This window comes from Fusarium venenatum, assembly GCF_020744135.1.
Source record: "Fusarium venenatum strain MPI-CAGE-CH-0201 chromosome Unknown EDB82scaffold_2, whole genome shotgun sequence".
Classification (NCBI taxonomy): Eukaryota; Fungi; Ascomycota; class Sordariomycetes; order Hypocreales; family Nectriaceae; genus Fusarium; species Fusarium venenatum.
The window spans coordinates 6,048,839-6,067,005 of NW_027072130.1; the positions used below are offsets into that span (position 1 = coordinate 6,048,839).

An 18,167-nucleotide genomic window follows, 5' to 3' on the forward strand; every position below is an offset into this window, starting at 1 on the left:
ATGTATTAGCTTAGGCCTGCGGAGTACGTTGCGGACTTCCGGTGATCGGAATCTTTTTCGCTCCGACGCCCGACACATGGACATTGCATTTGATGTTGGTCGATTACACTTGATCTTTGTCATTATCCTTGTTCAAAAACGAAGCAGCGCAACCAATACAAATGTTCCGGCTCAACACACAGCTGTTCCTTTTTCAGTCGTCGTGTTCAGCCACATGAGAAAATTGGTAATCAATTCAGGTGTTCGGCATCAAAACACACCGGTTCAAGCAAGCACAAGAGGAATTCAGGCTTTTACGCTATATCAATTGCTGAAATAAAAACAATAATCTGGCATGTCATTCCTTGTCCATTGTTCTGGATATATACCACTTGAGTCTTCTCATATACCAACATCTGTTCAAGACGTCTTTTGGCCGCAAATCACATATCTGAATATTTGTTAGACATATTCGAAATGCGATATGAATAACTTACACAGGCCAGTAGGCGTGGATTGATGTATTTTTAATGTCTTTACGCACGTCAGTGAGGAACACATCCAACTCGGGCTTCGACCACCCCAAAACTCTAGTGAATAGAGCGTTACTGATCGCTTCGAGGCCGCTTGAAATGTTCTCGAGTGTCCATGATCCTTGTTCATGTCAGTATGTCATTGTCTTCACATGACGAGCCTCTTACCTAGCTCTTTGTACTTTTTGTCTTTTGGCCAACGGTTTTGAGGCCATTTGTAAACTCGTAGTGTGACGTTCTTAAAGCCAACCTCTTCCATCTGAGATTTATAAAAGGCTGTTCCACCAAATGGTCGGCCAATCTTTTCTGTGCTCTCCAGTAAAAGATTCGACCATTTATGGAGCGCCGTGTCTGGAGACATGGTACCATCGTCAGATGTAGGAGGTAGAATATCTACAACCTCAATCCAGCCACCAGGTGTTAAGTTTTTGAAGCTTTGATCAAAGAATCTTGGCCAATTAGCGAACGAGACAGTCATGAAACGGCAATAGATATAGTCAAATGGCTCGGAAAAAGTCCATTCATCCTCCATATCATCCACCTGGAACTGAACGTTTGGGGGCACCAGAGATGGCTGGATTGGGCTCAAATCTACTCCGGTCACAACCGTCATGGGGTGTTCATCGGCAAAGTCCATTGCCCAGATTCCTGTTCCCGTGCCAACATCGAGAACACGACGCACAGGTATACATCCCTCTTTGTATATGGGAGCAAGATGAAGCTGGTTGTCAAAGGTCAAAAGACAGAGGCTGTGCTGGAAGTCCAATCGGTCTTGTTCCAGATCATCGTTCGGGCCGATGTACGCGCCATCTTTATGAGCATGATACGTTCGTCCATTCTCTTCTCTAAACTTGTAAATGGTAGAGCTGAGTGAAGCAGTTGAGCTTTCCTCGTCGGTATAACCGAGCGCTGAATCATCGTCAGTGACGTTGTCATCTGCGTCAAGCTGACCCGCGGGCTCAGGTGGCAGTGCTTGTTCATTCGGCGACGACTGTGGTGAAGCCGTCTTTGCTGGTGTAGTTTCCTCGGCCATAACTAATACACAGATGACATGAACTATTACTTTTAGATACGTGATAAATTGCTTAACTGAAGAGTAAAGTGAAGAACGAATAGAAAATGAGCGATTTATAGCGATTGAAATTCTCAAAGAGGCATGCCAAGCGAGCGTCGGGAGGGGTGATTCTGGGAATAACAAGTATAATACGGACAAAAGAACTTCCCATGTATCTATGGCTGGCCATTGGATGCAGCCACGTGAGTTGTTCCAAGGTTCTTGTTTAGTCATATCTTCTCTACTCAATGGCAAACAGAACCAGCAGACACTACATGATGTAGAGCTATGTGCTCACATATTCTCTTGTTCTGGTGGATTTTCGACCAAATTCCAGTACATAACTAAATATTTTTATTAACGATCGCATTGAATCTGTAATCCTGTACCACAATTGGATCGCAGTTGTGTTCGACTTGAACTATAAACCAACATCTGATATGTTCAATATCATGACTACTAACCAACGACCTCTAGGCATCGACTGAGAGACAGTACCACAGATCTATACTTGTTTATGGGACAGAGCTATGCGAGAGGAACATCTCAAGTGTTCAAATTGCACAAATATGTCTGTAACTGAGCTATGAGTACGTACCCCTGAGTGTAAAAGGGAGAAGATTTCCTCCTAAGAACTAAGAAATCTTTCCTCCTCAAACCATTCTCTCCAGAGATCAAGCACGAAAGAAAACTTTCCTGCAACTACAACAACTTTCTACTATCCGTCAGTATACCCATCGCCAAAATGCCGCGCCGTGCGACATTATATACAGACGAAGGCCGACTCCCTCCAGGTATGGAGCGCGTCGGCTATGATTCTGACACCGGGAAATACACTTTCCGGGCGTCAGATGGTTCGCTCTGGGAGACGGCTTCCGGAATGGAGTACGGGGAGTTGACGAGAGTCGGCGGTAGCTCGCCGGCAGATTTGGAGTTCCGGGCGAGGAACCCCCAGTTCTTCCAGTCCGAGCCAGCGGCGTCAACTACTGACGTCGCCGCAGGTCAAGGTCAACAGGACATTGGAAATATCGTGTCACCTCCACGTCCGGCTGGTGGGCTTCAGAGAAGCTCATCACGCCTGGGATCTCTCCGCCAGCGAGTGAAGTCTGTAAAGACCTCACTAGCTGGAAGTGTCAACAAGACACTGGAAGAGGTCAAGTCTGCCTTCAACAAAACCTAATGGTGTGCTGAAGCAGTGCCAGAGCTGTAAAGCTCGGTGTGGTGTCGGGGATGATGCACTTAACAGCTGGATGGCTAAGATCGGAAAGCTGCAGTGTGTCGACAAAGATAGTACTGAATATTGGCAGTACTAGAAGTTAGAGATGAGGGTGGGGGGGTGCATTGAGAGCTGGACTCTCAGGACTGGAGTTGGTATGACTTGGGACTGGAGTTTTGATATTTCAAGTGCGAACCCATTTTTTCTAGACAGATTGAGAATGGACAACTAAAATTTTCTTATCTATAAACGACGGTAAAGAACTCTTACGTGACTTTGAAACAACGTGATATGAGGTTATGCGTGTTTATCACATGCTTCAGAATATGTAGAAGCTTGCACAGTTCATCTAGAGGTCCTATTTGATGTTATCACCACTGAAGAACGTATTATGAAAGGTCGAATTTGTTATTCTCGTATAGTGTTTCGCCATCATATTTCTCATAGTCTGCCTTTTGTAATACGCTTGGGCTTATTCCCTCCAACGATGGGTAAACTCGGAAGCTGGTAAACCCCCACCGGGATGGCGGTATAATCAAGATTTCTAGCTCTGAGATCTTTCCACAATGGGACCAGCAAACTTTGGGAGTTTTAATCCTTTCCATGTCTAACAGATGCATCATTGGGCTTCGTTGAACACTGGGTAGCATGAGTGAACGGCATGAGCCAAGTTGGGAACATATCGCTTGTTCTTGTACGATACTAGCCCAGTTCTGTGTTAATTGGAATCCGAACAAAGACTGATCGGGCAAGACTAGAGACATAGAGATTTCCATTAATTGGCCCAACTTAACATTTTCAAGTGCCATGAGATGGAAACTTGAAATTGCTAGTATTTAGGCTTTAATCTCTCCGCCTGGGGCGCTATCTCTATACGAAGCAGATCTCGAAATTAGTTTTTCTTTATTTAATCTAATACATTGTTAAATAACCAGAGACTCTTTATATTTTGTCTCTTGTTTGCAAAGCGTATACTCCAATTCGATTCTTGTCCTGGAGTGGCTGTTGATCACTTGCTCCCAAGACACACACTCGACCCTCTGTGACACTTCGATTTCCTCCATAGTCCCTCTAAGTCCCCCTCCAAATTTACTTTCTTCAACTTCAGCTATTCTCTCCACAGCTCTCGCTGTGGCCATACTGTCCCAGACTGCCTCCCGGAGCGGCTGTCGTCGCAGGATTCTCAACACATCTCTTCGCACCATTGTGTCCCGACATTTGGCTCCGATGATATACAGAATTGGTATAATAGCTACGTCTTGCGTGAATCTCGGTTTTGACGATCCTTCGTAGTTTTGGTGCCCCAATGCGACTTCATCTACTATTGCGATGCATCGCTGAAATACGGGCAGAAATTTGTCGTATTCCATCTCTCTACCCGGGCCGAGACTACTGACAAGTATCCAAAGAACGGTATTTTGGAGTTTCAATAACGTTATAAGACGGTTTTCCTCAATATCGACAATATAGTAATTGATTGTGCTGAGCATATCGTCAAATCGATGCCGCCATGTCTCTAGCTCTTCAATAACAAGCTGTTTCGAATCGACGGATGGTACGCCGTCTATGAAGGATGCTTCTTGCGCCATCCAGTGTAATCTCATGGCCCGCGCAAGTAACATCTGGTGGCAATTGGCGGCATGATCCACTGACTCAAACGTATTGCTCAAAAAAAGAGCTTCCTCTCCAGTTTCCTGCGTGTCTACCGGACTCCAACCGACTAGATATGCACCGGCTTGCATATCGAGACGCCTCAGCTGTTTCACAACTTCCATGAAGAACAGGTTTGCACTAGACACGCAGTTGCCGTCTAGCATGGGACTAGGAATATTGCGTGAGAGTTCTACTCCTCCTTGCAGATGTACCATCGCCTGATGATAATTGCCCGCCAGGTTGTCGAAGCTTGTGAATAGGTAACATACTAATAGTGTGATTGTCATTGCTTCGACATTATCGCCACTTTTCTGTGCCAGAAAAAGCTGTATGGCTTTGTTATAATGGAACAAGGCCTTGTACTCTAACTGTCTAGAACAACCGTCATGGTAGTTTCGGTGAATCAGGGACAGTGCAACAGCAGCATGTCTTACTGATGGGATTGTTTGGGAGAAGAACATGAGTGTCTCGCGCCATGACTTGCTCGGGTAGTATTCGTTCAGATGCTTGACGGAGATGACTTCAAAAAATGACATAGCTTCTGCCTGGGCTGAATCAACTGGCAGCAACATCAACGCTCTCGGATTTTCCAAGACCAGGCTGTGATGACTTTGGCAATGTGGTTGTGGCGCTTGTCGGACGCTGGAAGTAGCGCATGGGTTTGCCAAGACGCGGGTTGCTGTTGTAGCAGGCCCTGAGTGATGATATTGGCTTGTCTTCGCATCAACACTGACAAGGTGCGATTCCACACCATAGCCGTCGCAGATCCGCCCTGTCGACTGACACTTGAGACATGACGGCCGAGCCTGGTCACATTTTATTCGTCTTATTCTTCAGTGTTGTTGGTCAGTCCGATTTGTTCGATAAAAATGATGGCGATGAGCTAGTTGGGACTTACTTGCATGTTTTACAGCCCAGCCTTGACTTTGGGGTGAATTGTCGAGGTTTCTTCCTCCAGGCCTGCTTGCTAGTTCCGGTTTTTCTGTTCGAATCGTTCATTTCTGCAGCTAGAAGTGGTACACAAATCTGATTCAGCAGCGCAAATAGTACTCAAAGATGTTTTGAACAGAACAACGGTAACGAATGTTAAGAGGGACAATCAGTTGACCAGGCTAGGGGTCAAGGTGAACAAAGATAGTGCTTACTTTAAATTGAGTCTGCTCATTGGTCAGTTCGTACAGGTGGATATGCCAAGGCTCACTGCAAGATCCTACCAGCTCGGTCTTGACGATCCCAAATTTCACATTTGTAGAATGACTTAAGGGTCCTAATAGGTTATACCCTCGGTCTTTAGAGGCTTAGTATTCATTCAAGACTCGTTTATTTGCTCGTTCGTACGAGTGGAGTAAGATGGTTACGTGTAGTATTAAACAATGATTTATCTTGCAAGAATGAGGATTATTAAAGCTCTCTCGGGATGTATAAGTAGTCTCAACACCTCCCTCAATAGAACAGTTTGTGTAGACACTATCATACTTGAACTTCTTTGAAACATCTTATACGTCAACATGAAGCGAAGCGCAGTAACCTTTGTCCTTCTCGCAGGATTTGGAGGCAGAGTGGAGTGTCAGGAAAATGCCACCATGGTCCAGAGTTTTGAAGAAGTACGATCCTTGAACATCCATGAATGCTGCTGCCACTGTGACCAACTTATCTGACAGAATGTATAGATCAAACCTTCGGCTGAGCTCATCTGGACACCATGTTTTGACAATTTTACCTGTTCCAGACTCAGAGTTCCACTTGACTACTCGAACCCCAATATTGGCACCGCGCCGATTGCTTTCATGAAGCTCGCTGGGAAGAATGCGACTTCCGATTCCCAAAGTTTCTTGATCATTCCAGGTATAACCCTCCAGAGCCATACGATTTCATGGCAACCAACTAACTCTGTATCAGGCGGCCCAGGTGGCTCTGGCATTGACCTTTTGCAGGAATACAAAGACCAATTTGGACCGATGTTTGGTGAAACCTACAATTTTGTCGCCTTGGACCCCCGCGGTGTGGAGAGAAGCGGCCCCAAAATTGACTGCTTCCGAAACAACAAGGAAGCACGAACAGCCTTTAACCGAGCACACTACACTGGCGCCACGAACACATCCTCCAACTCATTCGAGGAACAATACTACTCAGCAGAAATCTACGGCGATTTGTGCAATGAGGAAGTCAAGACCAAGTCGCCGTTCGGCTACTATATCACCACTCCTGCGGTTGCGCGAGACATTCTCACCTTTATCGAGGCAGACGCGAAGCTGGCGGGCCGTAAACCTTCAGAAGCCAAGCTCTGGGGCTTTGGCAACAGCTATGCCTCTGTTATTGGTACCACTTTCGCATCCATGTTCCCTGATCGTGTTGAAAGATTGGTCCTTGAGAGCATCGTGGATGTCGATCAATACTATGACAACAACTGGCGCAGTAACTTTGTTGACTCTGACAAGGCGTTTGAGAAGTTTTCGATTCTATGTCATGCTGCTGGTCCAGACTTATGTTCTTTCTGGGGGTCTACACCAGAGAACATCATGTCCAGAGTTGATACAATCATCCGAAACATCTCAAGTCACCCCATTGCGGTCAGTGGAATAGACAGCAACACTTTACCAGGACTCGCCACATACTCGGACCTCAAGTCCCTCATATCATATGGCCTCTACGAGCCGCGTACCTACTTCCCTATCTTCGCTGATACCTTTGCTGAGCTGGAGAACGGCAACGCGTCTTCTCTGATTGGATGGTCAGAGAAGCTATTCTTGGCAAATGATGTGGATGTCGTTATCAGATGTGCGGATTCGTACAGGAACAACAAGCTTGTCACTATTGAGGAATGGAAAGACTACATCGAAGAGTCCGTGTCCAACAGTAAGTACATTGGGGACTTATTCCCGATCTGGGCACGAACAATTCTATGCCGTTCGCTCAAGCCACAGTTGCCCGACAGCATGATGGTACAAGGTAGGATTTCTTTTACCTTATCGCTCAGTAGTGATATTATTGCGAACAATTAGTCTAATCTCTTCTTGTAGGTCCAGTTACTGGAATCAACAAGCCCATGTCTTTTCCGATACTATTCACAAGCAATACCCTCGACCCCGTTGCTCCTGCAGCCAAGTATTTCCCCCATAGCTTGCCTATCAATGATCAGTTGACTAATCTCTCCAAGTGCCCACAAGATGGCTTCTCGATTTCCGGGATCAGTGGTACTTTTGCAGGAATCCGTTGGCGTAAGTTCCAAGCATGTTCTAGGAAGTGATCTCAGCTAATCGTTCGACCCTTTCCAGCATCCTGTTACACGAGAGGGAGGGTCTCCTTGTTATTATGAACACATACAGGGATATCTCCAAGGCGTAGTTCCGACTGCGAATATCACCTGCCCGCAGAAGTACTTTCCATTCAGAGATTGAGTTATACAGCAGATCTAGTCTGTTTATAAAATCGGCGTCGGAGGGGTGAAGCGATCAAATCAATCATTTGCAATCTGCAAAGCAAACGTTTCATTTATACAAGATGTTTCAATCTTGAGGCATGCCATATAGCTAGCCACCATACAGTCTCGCCTTCAATTTTATTATAGTGACTCTGTCATCAGTCTCATTCTAGGTGATTCACTCCTGCATGTCCTTTCTATACAGTAGTTCTTTCAACTTCGGATGGCAAAAGTACGTTGATCGTCAGCATCATTATAGCGCAAGAAGCAAAAAGATGAGGTTCTGCCCGGGCTCGAACCGGGGACCTTCTCGGTGTTAACGAGATGTCATAACCAACTAGACCACAGTACCTGGTTTTTCCGATGGAAGACGAGTCAATATTAGTTATCATGTCTCTAGTAAATGGAAGAAACGTCTCAGGAAGTTGTTCTTTGCGCAAGAGAATTGGAACAAGGTGCGTGTTGAGAACCTAGTGGGTCATGTTCAAGACCTTGTGCCGTGCCACTGGTTCACAGCTAAAGCATGTTACAGGCGGGACACTTACCCAGTCCAGTGCATCATTGTCACTAACTGCCAAGGAAACAGCCAAAGCTCAGCTTCGCCTTGGGCGCTAATGATGCCATACTACCTTGGTACAGTAGCGCTAGCCTTACCAAACCTCTAATTACTGCATGTTAAACCAAGCAATTGTTCAAGGCACATGATCAATACGTCACGCCCATGAACAATGCGTATAAACTTCACACGATGGATCAAAGTTGGGTCGGAAGTATGAGAGTAAGAAATGGGGTATTATTGTAAAGAAGTAAGTCTATGTAATTAAACGTTATACGGCCGTCAATTTTTCTTGGGTTTCCAACCCCGCAATAACTTTTAGGTGATGATTATTTTATGTGAATGATTGCCTTGTGTTGACACGGTCAATGTCGTAAGGGTTGCCCTCATATGACTTGCGGCGCGAAGCCATTGAAGCCCGCGAGGCACGAGAGGCCCTAGAGGCATGAGATCGTGTGGATTGATGTGTCCTGCTTGCTGTAATGGGAGCATAAGCGGGCTCATCAACCTCTGTGGAGGCATCGTCATCAAAGGTCTCCTCCTCAGCGACATCATCCTCCCTCTTCTCTTCATCGGCAGCGGCAGCGCTGTCGGTTTGCAGCTTGCGCATGAAAGCAGCGGACTGAGCGGCGAACTTGCACTTCTCGCGAATGGAAGCACCGTACTTGTAAAACAGGAAAGGGAAGGGAACACAAGCCAAGGCAAGGAAGGCGGGGACAGATGAAGCCCAGTGAATACCAAGGTCCTTGTACATGTAGCTGGTGAAGAGAGGGAAAGCGGCACCGAAGAGAGATCGGAGGACTGAGTTGGCAGCCAGAACTGAGGCGGCAAAGATGGTGTAGGCGTCAATGAGATAGTTCATGACACTGAGGAAGACAAGAACCATGCCGAAACCGAAGGGGACACCAGCAGCGATGCTAACGAGCCAGTGAGTAGAGGGGCCGTTGGTCCAGGCGAACCAGAAAAGACCGATGGGCAGACAGACGGAACCGATAAGGCATGAGGGGAGACGAGCTTCAGGTGGGGCGAAGCCACCGTTCTCCTTCTCGATCTTGACGTAGCGCTTGTTCATGGGGATAGTGTACCCAATAGCTCCGAGCATACCAATCATGATACCAAGGAAAGCAAGGCCACCGACACCGGCGTTCCATCCACGCTGCTGCTGGTACACAATGGGGAAGGCACCGAAGAGCATGTAAAGGGTTCCGTAGACAATAGCCATGTAGATGGAAAGGAGAAGCACAATGGGCTCTCGGAAGAGGAGGATCCAGGGGCGCGAAAGGGCCGTCTTGAAGGATTCGGTGAGAGTAACCTTGCCACGGTCGTGATCAACCTGGCTGACGTAGACCTTGCCAGTCATCTCGGAGAGCTTAGCAGCACGGCGACGGAGAAGGACTGGGGCATAAGTCTCGGGAACAAGAAGGGTACCAATGATCCAGAGGGCACCAGAGAAGGCACCGAGGAAGCCCATGACCCATCGCCAGCCAGCATTCATACCAAGGAAACCTCCAATAATGGGACCGAGGACGGGGCCGAGGAAGGGAGCCGCAGCGAAGATGGCCATGGCGAGACCACGCTGGGAAGCGGGGAACATGTCGGCAATGGTACCACCAGCGTTGGTAAGAGGCGATGAACCGAAAGCGCCAGCAAAGAATCGTAGAACAATAAGAGTCGTGGCGTTGTTGGCGCCGGCGCAGCCAGAGTTGAAGGCAGTAAGAGCAGCATAGGTACCAATGAAGAGGTATTGGCGACCAAACATCTCGCTAAGAGGCGCCCAGAGAAGAGGGCCAATTGCGAAACCCAAGACGAAGAGGGACACACCAAGAGTAGCGACTTCTTGGCTGATGTTAAACTCCATAATGATTTGTCGAATACCACCAGTGTAAGCTGACGACACAAGGGCGACAGCGAGGGTGGTCATAGCGACAGTCATGGTGATGAACCACTTCTTGACTTGGCTGAACTCCATGGGGTTTCGGGGGTCATTGGGGATCCATTTCACCCTGTAAGGGTCCTCCTCTGTACCTGAACCATCGTACTTGTAGTTTTGGACTTCTGGTGTGATACCAGCCTGGTCAGTGACCAATCGCCAATAGGGGATTTTAGCCATCGCTGGGCTTTCTATTTTATCGTTTTCGCTCATCGTGTCGTTGTCGTATCGAGTAGTCGCTGTATGTGTGAGTGCGAATAGCGTCGATGCGTTTGGGTGGGGGAGAAAGCTAAAAACCCGTTGTCTGGAAAGAGCATGCAGATCAACAAAAGAAACGGGAGCCAAGCGACTTAAATAAGGACCAGGTTTCTTTGATCGGACTTTATTAATTGACTACGTAACTGCCGGACGAATATTGTAGGCAAATCTCTTCAATTCCATGACGGATCCGCCGACCGGCGACAATACCCTGGACAGGCAAGGACGTGTGGTCCCTTGGTTAAATCCGACAAGGAATGATATCACCAAGCGAGACGCTAAGAACGTTCTAGGTTACTCCTATTCATCTGGTTTTGGTTATGCCTCGGCTGTAGATCCAACCTAACGGGTTGTCGGGTCCGGATCGGGCTTTTCGGCCGTAATCAATGCAAAATCCGGTGCAGTTGTGGTAGAACTGAGTAATGATAAACGTGCTCGTCAACGGATAAGTAACGGTCATAGCGGGTTAGAAATCAGACCCTAGATCAGAGTTTGGAGATGCGTCTGTAGGCTTCCTTCGGGGGCAAGATTGAGTCCGTCATGACAAAAACCCACGGGAACTCCATGGACATTGTATGCGAAAAGTTTGCGCAAATCGTGTCATTGGTTATCAAGTCCGAAAAACTTTTTTGCCACGGACTTTGCGTCATTCCGCTGCCGAAATCCGGTCTCAGCTTAGCAAGCGTAGGACGCGAGTCATGAAGTTATCCAATAGCGTTGTTCTCTGATATGGAGACGGAGCTGAAGTTATTTAAAACTCCTTTTCGTTATCGCATGATCCGCTTATTAAACAGCATGGGAGATCTCTCGTATCTTAGATGGGAAAGATTCTAGATTGACTGAATGGAGATATCATGCCGAGATAGTGGAGGCTTGTCATCCCATCCGAAGCGCCTGTAATTACGCTTGTTGGGCGGATACAGTGAAGGATTGTCAATAAAGCCTTTATGAATCGGTCCTTTTATCATGACCCTTTACGGTTTAACCAGTGGGCATAATCAAGCAATTGGTCTACAAACTTTGATCTCTTGGGAGCATAAACTGGCTTAGTAATTCCGTCCGTGATACTTTTTGCAATATGATTTGAAACACTTGTGTTGATCAGCCAGGTGGCTCTCTTTGACTTTGTTGAGCTCTGACAAATCATAATTTTACAGCTTAAGACTGGTATTACTGAGTCCCTAGCAAGTTTATAGTGCATAGAATATTCCAAGTTCGTACAGTAACAATTGACCGTGTTCTTGTTGTAATAATTAATTGATCAAGTTATAGGGTAAGTCCACCCAAATTGAAGCGTTGATCATCGCATCACGACACACTGAAACAATCCGCATTCAGATTAGTCCGACGGAATCGCGTCATAGAAGCAGCAATAATGGCACTAAATACCAGTCCCTTTCCAGCCAATTCAGCCGTCTCTTGGCTTGATCGAACCAGCCATCCGGTACCATAGATCGAGGCGTTTTCCCCATTGAGCAACGGCTGGCGATCATCATGTACCCCAATCTGGAGAAGAGTCGCCAAGCAAAACCCAGGTACTGTGGTCTAGTTGGTTATGACATCTCGTTAACACCGAGAAGGTCCCCGGTTCGAGCCCGGGCAGAACCTCATCTTTTTGCTCCTTGGGCTGCTACGCTATACCCTTTGAGGATACCAAGCGAGACAGACATCCCCGACGCGACTAGCCAGAACGCATCTTCATTCATGTCATCACAAATTCCTCTGGGCCGTGCATATACGCGTCTTTGTTACTATTTTATCTAGTAAAATGTTCATCCATGCCCTTCCACTCAACGTCTAAGCTATGGCGTCCGTCTTATCGCTTTGTTGAGTTTCAGTACCTGTCTCGCTATTTACTTCTGTCTTTACCGGCTTGGGCAGAATAAAGACCGCCGATACCACCATTAAACCACACAGAGCCGTGTAAAATGCCCACATGACCCTCAAACCACTGATATATCCTTGCTTGTCGGTCTCGCCTTGTTCTGCGTCACTGGATACATGAGTCAGATTGCCTCCACGAACAGTCCGCTGAATCAAGACTGTTCCGACCACAATGGAAATGGAAACAAAGAGACCGCGCATAAACGTATACGCAGACATAGCCGCTGCCATATCCCTCTGTCGAACATGAGTCTGGAGCGCGATCATGGGGTTTTGGAACAGAACACCGCAGCCCAAGCCTGCAATGACTTGGAAAATCACCAATTTGACCCAGTCCTTTCGCTGACCGAGGCTGATGAAGAGGCCTGTACCGAGAGTCATGAGAGAAGCACCAACAAGAATCACGATCTTGTAGTTTCCAGTCTTTCTCACAAATAACCCACCAAGGCCAGTCGAAATCGACATGGGAAGAATGAGAGGAAACAAGGTAACTCCAGACATGATGGGCGAGAAACCAAGAATAACCTGAAAGTAAAGCGGCAAGAAGTAGTCGTATGATATGAAAATGAACGAGTGCAAGTTTGCCACGGCGAAAGAGGCCACGTTCGTCCTGCTCTGGAAGATCCGAATAGGGATGATGGGGTTCTTGGCAACTTTGGCTTCCCATACCATGAAGAGTGCCAAGATAACAACTCCAAAGACGATAAGGCAAATGACAAAGGCAGAGTTCCAGGGGGCGAGTCCACCTGAGCCAGCTTCAAGACCATAAAGGAAGCAGATAGTGCCGCCGATGATGAAAGCAAAGCCAGCCCAGTCAAGGCTGCGCAAGCCGTCAATGAGAGGTTCCCTCTCAATGTTGACCTTGAGTAGGAAGAAGAGTGCTACCAGAGCAACTCCTTCAAAAGGTAAGTTGATATAAACTGTGCAGGTGGTTAGCTAATGTCTAATAGAGTGGTCAGCCGGGGTATACTTACAGCACCACCTCCAAGTAACGGCTTGAGAGAAAACACCACCCAATACTGGACCAATGGCTCCAGCAATACCAAACACAAGTCCTGTGATACCGTAGTATTTGGCACGATCCTTCAAGGGAAACAAGTCTCCAATGAGAATCGTGATGAGGACCATGCAGCCTCCACCTCCGAGACCCTGGACTACTCTGCCACCGATGAGCATGCCACTCGAATTTGCCAAAGCGCAAATAAGACTTCCAGCCATAAAAAGACCCGTGGCACTCATCATACTCGGCTTGCGGCCAACGATATCGGAGATCTTGGCCCATACTGGTGTCACCGCTGTTGTTGATAGCGTGTAGGAAGAACCTATCCAGGCATATTCGCGAGCCGACGTGTGTAGTTCATTGCCAATGGTTGGAAGAGCTGTAGCCAAGATGGTCGTGTCCAATGCACAGAGGAAAAGAGTCAGACAAAGAGACAGGACAACAAGGCGTCGCTGAAGCGTTGTCATGTGTGGAGGAACGTATGAAGCCCCTGTATCGACAGGTTCAAGACGGGAGCCCACATCGTCTTTTTCGTTGTGTCCATCTTGTTGGTGTGAGGGAGACTGTGGCTGTGACTGTGATTGTAGTGGCTCCGACATGATACGCTGGATGTAACAGTAAAAAATCTTGGTCGAAACGGCGTTCGTGATTATGTAGACAACGAGAATTGAACGAACCACTTGGAGAATGTGTTGTTGTTAGTTCGGTTCGCTTCGGTTCGGAGCTGACGATCCCGGACGGTAATTCTCCCTTGAAATGGATCGGTACGAATGAAACAAAGGGAGATTTCCTTTAGGTGAACTCAATTACATAACTAATTGAAGCAAGTGAATTTTTCTGTATTTTTTCTCTACTCTGCAGTCCATCTCAGCGTGGCATATTGAACTGGTAGGGAATACACCGTTTCTCATACTGACGAGTCGTGATGGGGGGACAGTACTGGTTGAACTTACTCGTGTCTCGATCCCCGTCTGGATGACCAGGAAGGAAATCCTTATCCGAACCGAATCGAACCGAATTTGAGCGACGAGCTAACAAACGCCTCCTCAGTAGTCTCCAGCACCCCCATCTCCAATGAGAACAGCGACATTGGAACATGACCAAGCAATGCAGGGCCTCGAATATCCGCATTTCCTTCGTGTGCGGAACCATCATCTCTTAGACTAGTTACCCCGCGAGAGATGAAGCTGCCAGGCCCAGGGTAGTAAAGCTTGGCTACGGACAGGATGAGAGACGAAATAATTCAGTCAATTCGGTTCAGTCCAGACCAGATCGATGTTTATTTATTTTATTCTCGATCAAAGCCGTAAAGGTCTTCCGCAATTCGGAGACATCCATGAATGCGGGGGAGTTGTTTAGCAACTATTACCCCGGACACTGCTTATGATACGCGTGTGGGGGATACAAATTGTTGGCGACACCCTCGGTAATCTTCTCCCCGAGACGAGTGACGTTTCTATTCTGTTCTGATCTCTCTTTTGTTTGTCGCTCAAACACTCAGTAATAATGTCTTCCACCATGGAATCGATATCACAAGCATCCCAAAGCGTCTCACCGCGCCCTCCCCGATCCAAACGTGGCCGTCTCTCTTTGGCGTGTACTCAATGTCGTAAGCGCAAAGTGCGATGCGACGCGACAACCCCCAAGTGTCGCAATTGCGTTCTACGAGGCGATGAATGCACAACTTTCGACCCACGACGACCCAATGCTGTAGCAGTGAGAAAATGGCCACACAAGAGTTCACAGAGCACATCGACGCTATCTCCCGTCCAGCGCAGAGCTTCAGTCGTTAGCCAGCACAGCTCCCCGGCTTCGCTTATTGGGTCGCAACATGCTGCCTCGACACCTTTATCGGCGAGTGGCAATAAAGAGAGGGTTCCGTCGTGGATTGAGCGCGCATACCAAGAGGTTCAGACTTCGCCCGAGAGCGGGACTGATGGACAGACAAATGACAGCCCTGATGTCGTTATGAACACCGATGAGTCGTCGCATCGCATAAAGGTTGGTTGGCATCGTCTTGGTGTGCCATGCAACATCGATTGATCTGTTATAGTACATGGGTTCCAGTAGCTTACAATGCCTCACCCGCTTCATTGATCTCTTTCTCCAGCGACGAGGACTAGATCCCATTGGCAGACATTTCCGCTGGGGCATGTGCTTTACTGAGGAATTTTCGCTGCCCTTAGTACCGAGCTTGCCAGACCTACCAAGCATGTCCGTCATGGAGCCCTGTATAAAGAAATACTTCAGCCGCACGCATCCTCTAATACCGGTACTCGATCATACAGAGTTCATATCCGATGTTTTACGCTTTTCCGATCTACAACAAACGTGTCAAAGTGGCCTCCAAGGCGCAATAACTTCTGTGGATGCACCTGCTCTCGTTGCAATATATGCTGTGTTGAGTATTGGTATGGATGATCACGAAGGCACAATATCACCTACAGCCACAGGCTATCTTACAGGTGCTTATTCTCTAGTTAGCCACTTACTGAGCTTCCCATATATGAGCTCTGTCCAAGCCCTTGTTCTGCTAGCTGTGGCTATGCGTGCAAGAGGTAAGTCTTATACATATCATGACATACCGCTTTGCTGACCCTATTTTAACAGGGAAAGACGGCCAATGTTGGCATTTACTTGGCCAAGCGATCCGGATAGGCTACTCGCTGGGTTTTCACCGAAAGATTGTTATATCGAACCCTAACGAGGACTCCGGAAATCAAGTTGACCGTCAACTGCACTCTAGAGTCTGGTGGTCATGCTATGCGTTGGAGAAATCCATGCAGCTGGAGACAGGCCGACCTAGTGCCATAGAAATCACCGATTGTGATCAGCCACTACCAGATAAGAGCAGCGGGTTGAATACATGTTTTATCAGATGGGTGTCTCTTTCTCTACTGGTCGGAAAGATCAGCGAGCATATCTTCCAGAGGAGAGCAGAGAGTGCTCTTGAGTTCTTGTCGGGTATTGCACAGCTAGATCAGGCACTGATTGACTGGCTTGACGAAGGGACAGAGGACGCGAAGACAAACCAAAACGCAAAGAGCTCAGAAGAGAAGTCATTTGCCGTCTTTTTGTCTTTGCAGTTCCATCAGGTAAGCAAGATAGTCAGCGTTGAAACTGTATGGAGTGCTAACATTTCCACCAGGCTCAAATCACTCTTCTACGAGCATCACTAATATTCCCTGAAACCTCGTTCCAGAATCAGGTTCAGAGGCACGAGTCCAAGATTCAGAGTATCTCTCGACTGTTGCAAAGTCAGATTACCTGCGTCGAGGCTGCGCGAACCATTATAACCCAAGTCGCCGAGTTTGCAGACTGTCAACCCGACTTTTTACTATTGACTCCGACTCCGACTTTCTTGGCAGCCGTGACACTTGCACTTCAAACCTTTAAGAAACCACATAAGCGAATGGGTCGATCAGATGGCGAGCTTGTAAGGATAGGATCTGACTACGTTGCTGAGTGTTACCGACGCGTCGGTCAACACAGCGAGTTCGTCAAAGGCGTGTTGGAACTATCACTGCGCGTGAACCAAGTCTTGTCCGGTGACAGCTCAACTATTCAGACACCGAGATTGTCGCAACAGGACTCTCAAGATGCGAGTCTTGATCAAAGAATGTTGTCGCCAAGCCAATTCTGCGATACCAATGTTGATTCGCTCGTGTTCGACCCGTTAGAGTATTTCCAGGATCCGTTTCAAGCGATGCCGTTAGACCACTTCTGGGCGGTAATGGAGAGCGACTTCGCAACCATTGGTGATCAGGGCATGTGTTGAGATATTAGTTTAATCAACAGAGGATATAGTCTGAGTTTAGAAAAGGATACCCAATAGCAGACGAGTTCACACCGTCCCGTACCTTCTGGAATTGCAGTTGTATACGTTGATGCCGAGCTATCCACGAAGCTTAGTTAGCGACTTCTGACAAACGTCACGAGAACTGGTCGAAGGGCGGGCTCGATAGGTTTTATTGCATGGAACTTAGAGCAGACAAGGGCCTTGACTGAGAATAAATAACCAGTGATGATTATCGTCGGTTTCCTTGACTTAATCACCGAGCCGAACCGCACAGATGTTCGCGTACGATGGTGGTATCATGAGAGGATCTCGGAGATGAGCGTTTCTGGTCATCATGCCCAAACATGCAGTTGGTTCATATTGGAATATTTCAGGTGGCTATTATCCACAATGCTATGTATGTTGGCTGGATATCCAACAAGACACCGTGATTGAAGATCGAGAAGGCGGACGGTATTGTGAAGCCTGATACTTCAGTAGTTCTACCAATAGATCTGTAGTAGTTATGTAATGGTTTAGAATATCCCATATGAAGCTTTATTTGTTATGAGAGAGCGTTGGAAAAGAGAAGCTAAAGTAGCGTTACTTCTGCTCAAACTACACTTTAAACACAAGAACAAGGGATACCAGGACTGCGATCTCGCATCAACCTGCAAAACCGGAGACGGAAAGGCGGATCATGGGATCAACCTGGTTAGAGTCTAAACTCACTTTCTAATAATGTATCATCCGCACCCAAAATAGAGGCCCTGTCAAGTATAATATGGAAGACGTTACGCCATGTGGCATCCATCGCCCCTCGTTGAGATGAACCGAGCGGTTCGGTCGAGCTCTCGGTTCGGGGATGTCCCCACGCCTCCGTGATCTGCTTACCAGCACTGCAC

General features: G+C 47.4%; 7 protein-coding genes and 2 non-coding genes across 9 annotated transcripts; 4 read left to right on the forward strand and 5 right to left on the reverse strand.

Moving 5' to 3' along the window:
• Nucleotides 1-179: 179 nt before the first annotated feature.
• On the reverse strand, nucleotides 180-1,697 carry EDB82DRAFT_499726 (S-adenosyl-L-methionine-dependent methyltransferase). Its single transcript, XM_025735288.2, has 3 exons — nucleotides 681-1,697; nucleotides 477-633; nucleotides 180-430 (listed from the first exon to the last, which is right to left on the reverse strand). Exons 1-3 carry the CDS (start codon nucleotides 1,543-1,545, stop codon nucleotides 400-402), a joined length of 1,053 nt encoding a protein of 350 aa, XP_025586009.2. The 5' UTR covers nucleotides 1,546-1,697; the 3' UTR covers nucleotides 180-399.
• A 146-nt stretch (nucleotides 1,698-1,843) lies between these two features.
• Nucleotides 1,844-3,008, forward strand: EDB82DRAFT_499728 (uncharacterized protein). Its single transcript, XM_025735289.2, has 2 exons — nucleotides 1,844-2,156; nucleotides 2,207-3,008. Exon 2 carries the CDS (start codon nucleotides 2,312-2,314, stop codon nucleotides 2,744-2,746), a length of 435 nt encoding a protein of 144 aa, XP_025586010.2. The 5' UTR covers nucleotides 1,844-2,156; nucleotides 2,207-2,311; the 3' UTR covers nucleotides 2,747-3,008.
• A 696-nt stretch (nucleotides 3,009-3,704) lies between these two features.
• EDB82DRAFT_445699 (uncharacterized protein) lies at nucleotides 3,705-5,511 on the reverse strand (the record flags this gene model as incomplete). The annotated part of the gene is made up of 2 exons (XM_065607799.1): nucleotides 5,334-5,511; nucleotides 3,705-5,260 (listed from the first exon to the last, which is right to left on the reverse strand). The coding sequence occupies exons 1-2, from the start codon at nucleotides 5,432-5,434 to the stop codon at nucleotides 3,706-3,708; spliced, it is 1,656 nt and encodes a 551-aa protein (XP_065464886.1). The 5' UTR covers nucleotides 5,435-5,511.
• A 432-nt stretch (nucleotides 5,512-5,943) lies between these two features.
• On the forward strand, nucleotides 5,944-7,958 carry EDB82DRAFT_445701 (Alpha/Beta hydrolase protein; the record flags this gene model as incomplete). The annotated part of the gene is made up of 6 exons (XM_065607800.1): nucleotides 5,944-6,039; nucleotides 6,106-6,280; nucleotides 6,335-7,384; nucleotides 7,456-7,540; nucleotides 7,593-7,653; nucleotides 7,711-7,958. The coding sequence occupies 6 exons, from the start codon at nucleotides 5,944-5,946 to the stop codon at nucleotides 7,831-7,833; spliced, it is 1,590 nt and encodes a 529-aa protein (XP_065464887.1). The 3' UTR covers nucleotides 7,834-7,958.
• A 176-nt stretch (nucleotides 7,959-8,134) lies between these two features.
• On the reverse strand, nucleotides 8,135-8,208 carry EDB82DRAFT_t135. Its single transcript has one exon. It is a non-coding gene; the product is annotated as a tRNA-Val (tRNA).
• Nucleotides 8,209-8,627: 419 nt separating this feature from the next.
• Nucleotides 8,628-10,677, reverse strand: EDB82DRAFT_175267 (major facilitator superfamily domain-containing protein). Its single transcript, XM_025735292.2, has one exon. The coding sequence runs from the start codon at nucleotides 10,553-10,555 to the stop codon at nucleotides 8,747-8,749; it is 1,809 nt and encodes a 602-aa protein (XP_025586013.1). The 5' UTR covers nucleotides 10,556-10,677; the 3' UTR covers nucleotides 8,628-8,746.
• A 1,457-nt stretch (nucleotides 10,678-12,134) lies between these two features.
• Nucleotides 12,135-12,208, forward strand: EDB82DRAFT_t108. Its single transcript has one exon. It is a non-coding gene; the product is annotated as a tRNA-Val (tRNA).
• A 129-nt stretch (nucleotides 12,209-12,337) lies between these two features.
• On the reverse strand, nucleotides 12,338-14,083 carry EDB82DRAFT_461544 (major facilitator superfamily domain-containing protein; the record flags this gene model as incomplete). The annotated part of the gene is made up of 2 exons (XM_025735293.2): nucleotides 12,338-13,404; nucleotides 13,459-14,083. The coding sequence occupies 2 exons, from the start codon at nucleotides 14,081-14,083 to the stop codon at nucleotides 12,398-12,400; spliced, it is 1,632 nt and encodes a 543-aa protein (XP_025586014.1). The 3' UTR covers nucleotides 12,338-12,397.
• Nucleotides 14,084-14,750: 667 nt separating this feature from the next.
• Nucleotides 14,751-17,735, forward strand: EDB82DRAFT_499736 (fungal-specific transcription factor domain-containing protein). Its single transcript, XM_025735294.2, has 4 exons — nucleotides 14,751-15,485; nucleotides 15,538-16,042; nucleotides 16,095-16,579; nucleotides 16,633-17,735. The coding sequence occupies exons 1-4, from the start codon at nucleotides 14,991-14,993 to the stop codon at nucleotides 17,260-17,262; spliced, it is 2,115 nt and encodes a 704-aa protein (XP_025586015.1). The 5' UTR covers nucleotides 14,751-14,990; the 3' UTR covers nucleotides 17,263-17,735.
• Nucleotides 17,736-18,167: the final 432 nt, after the last annotated feature.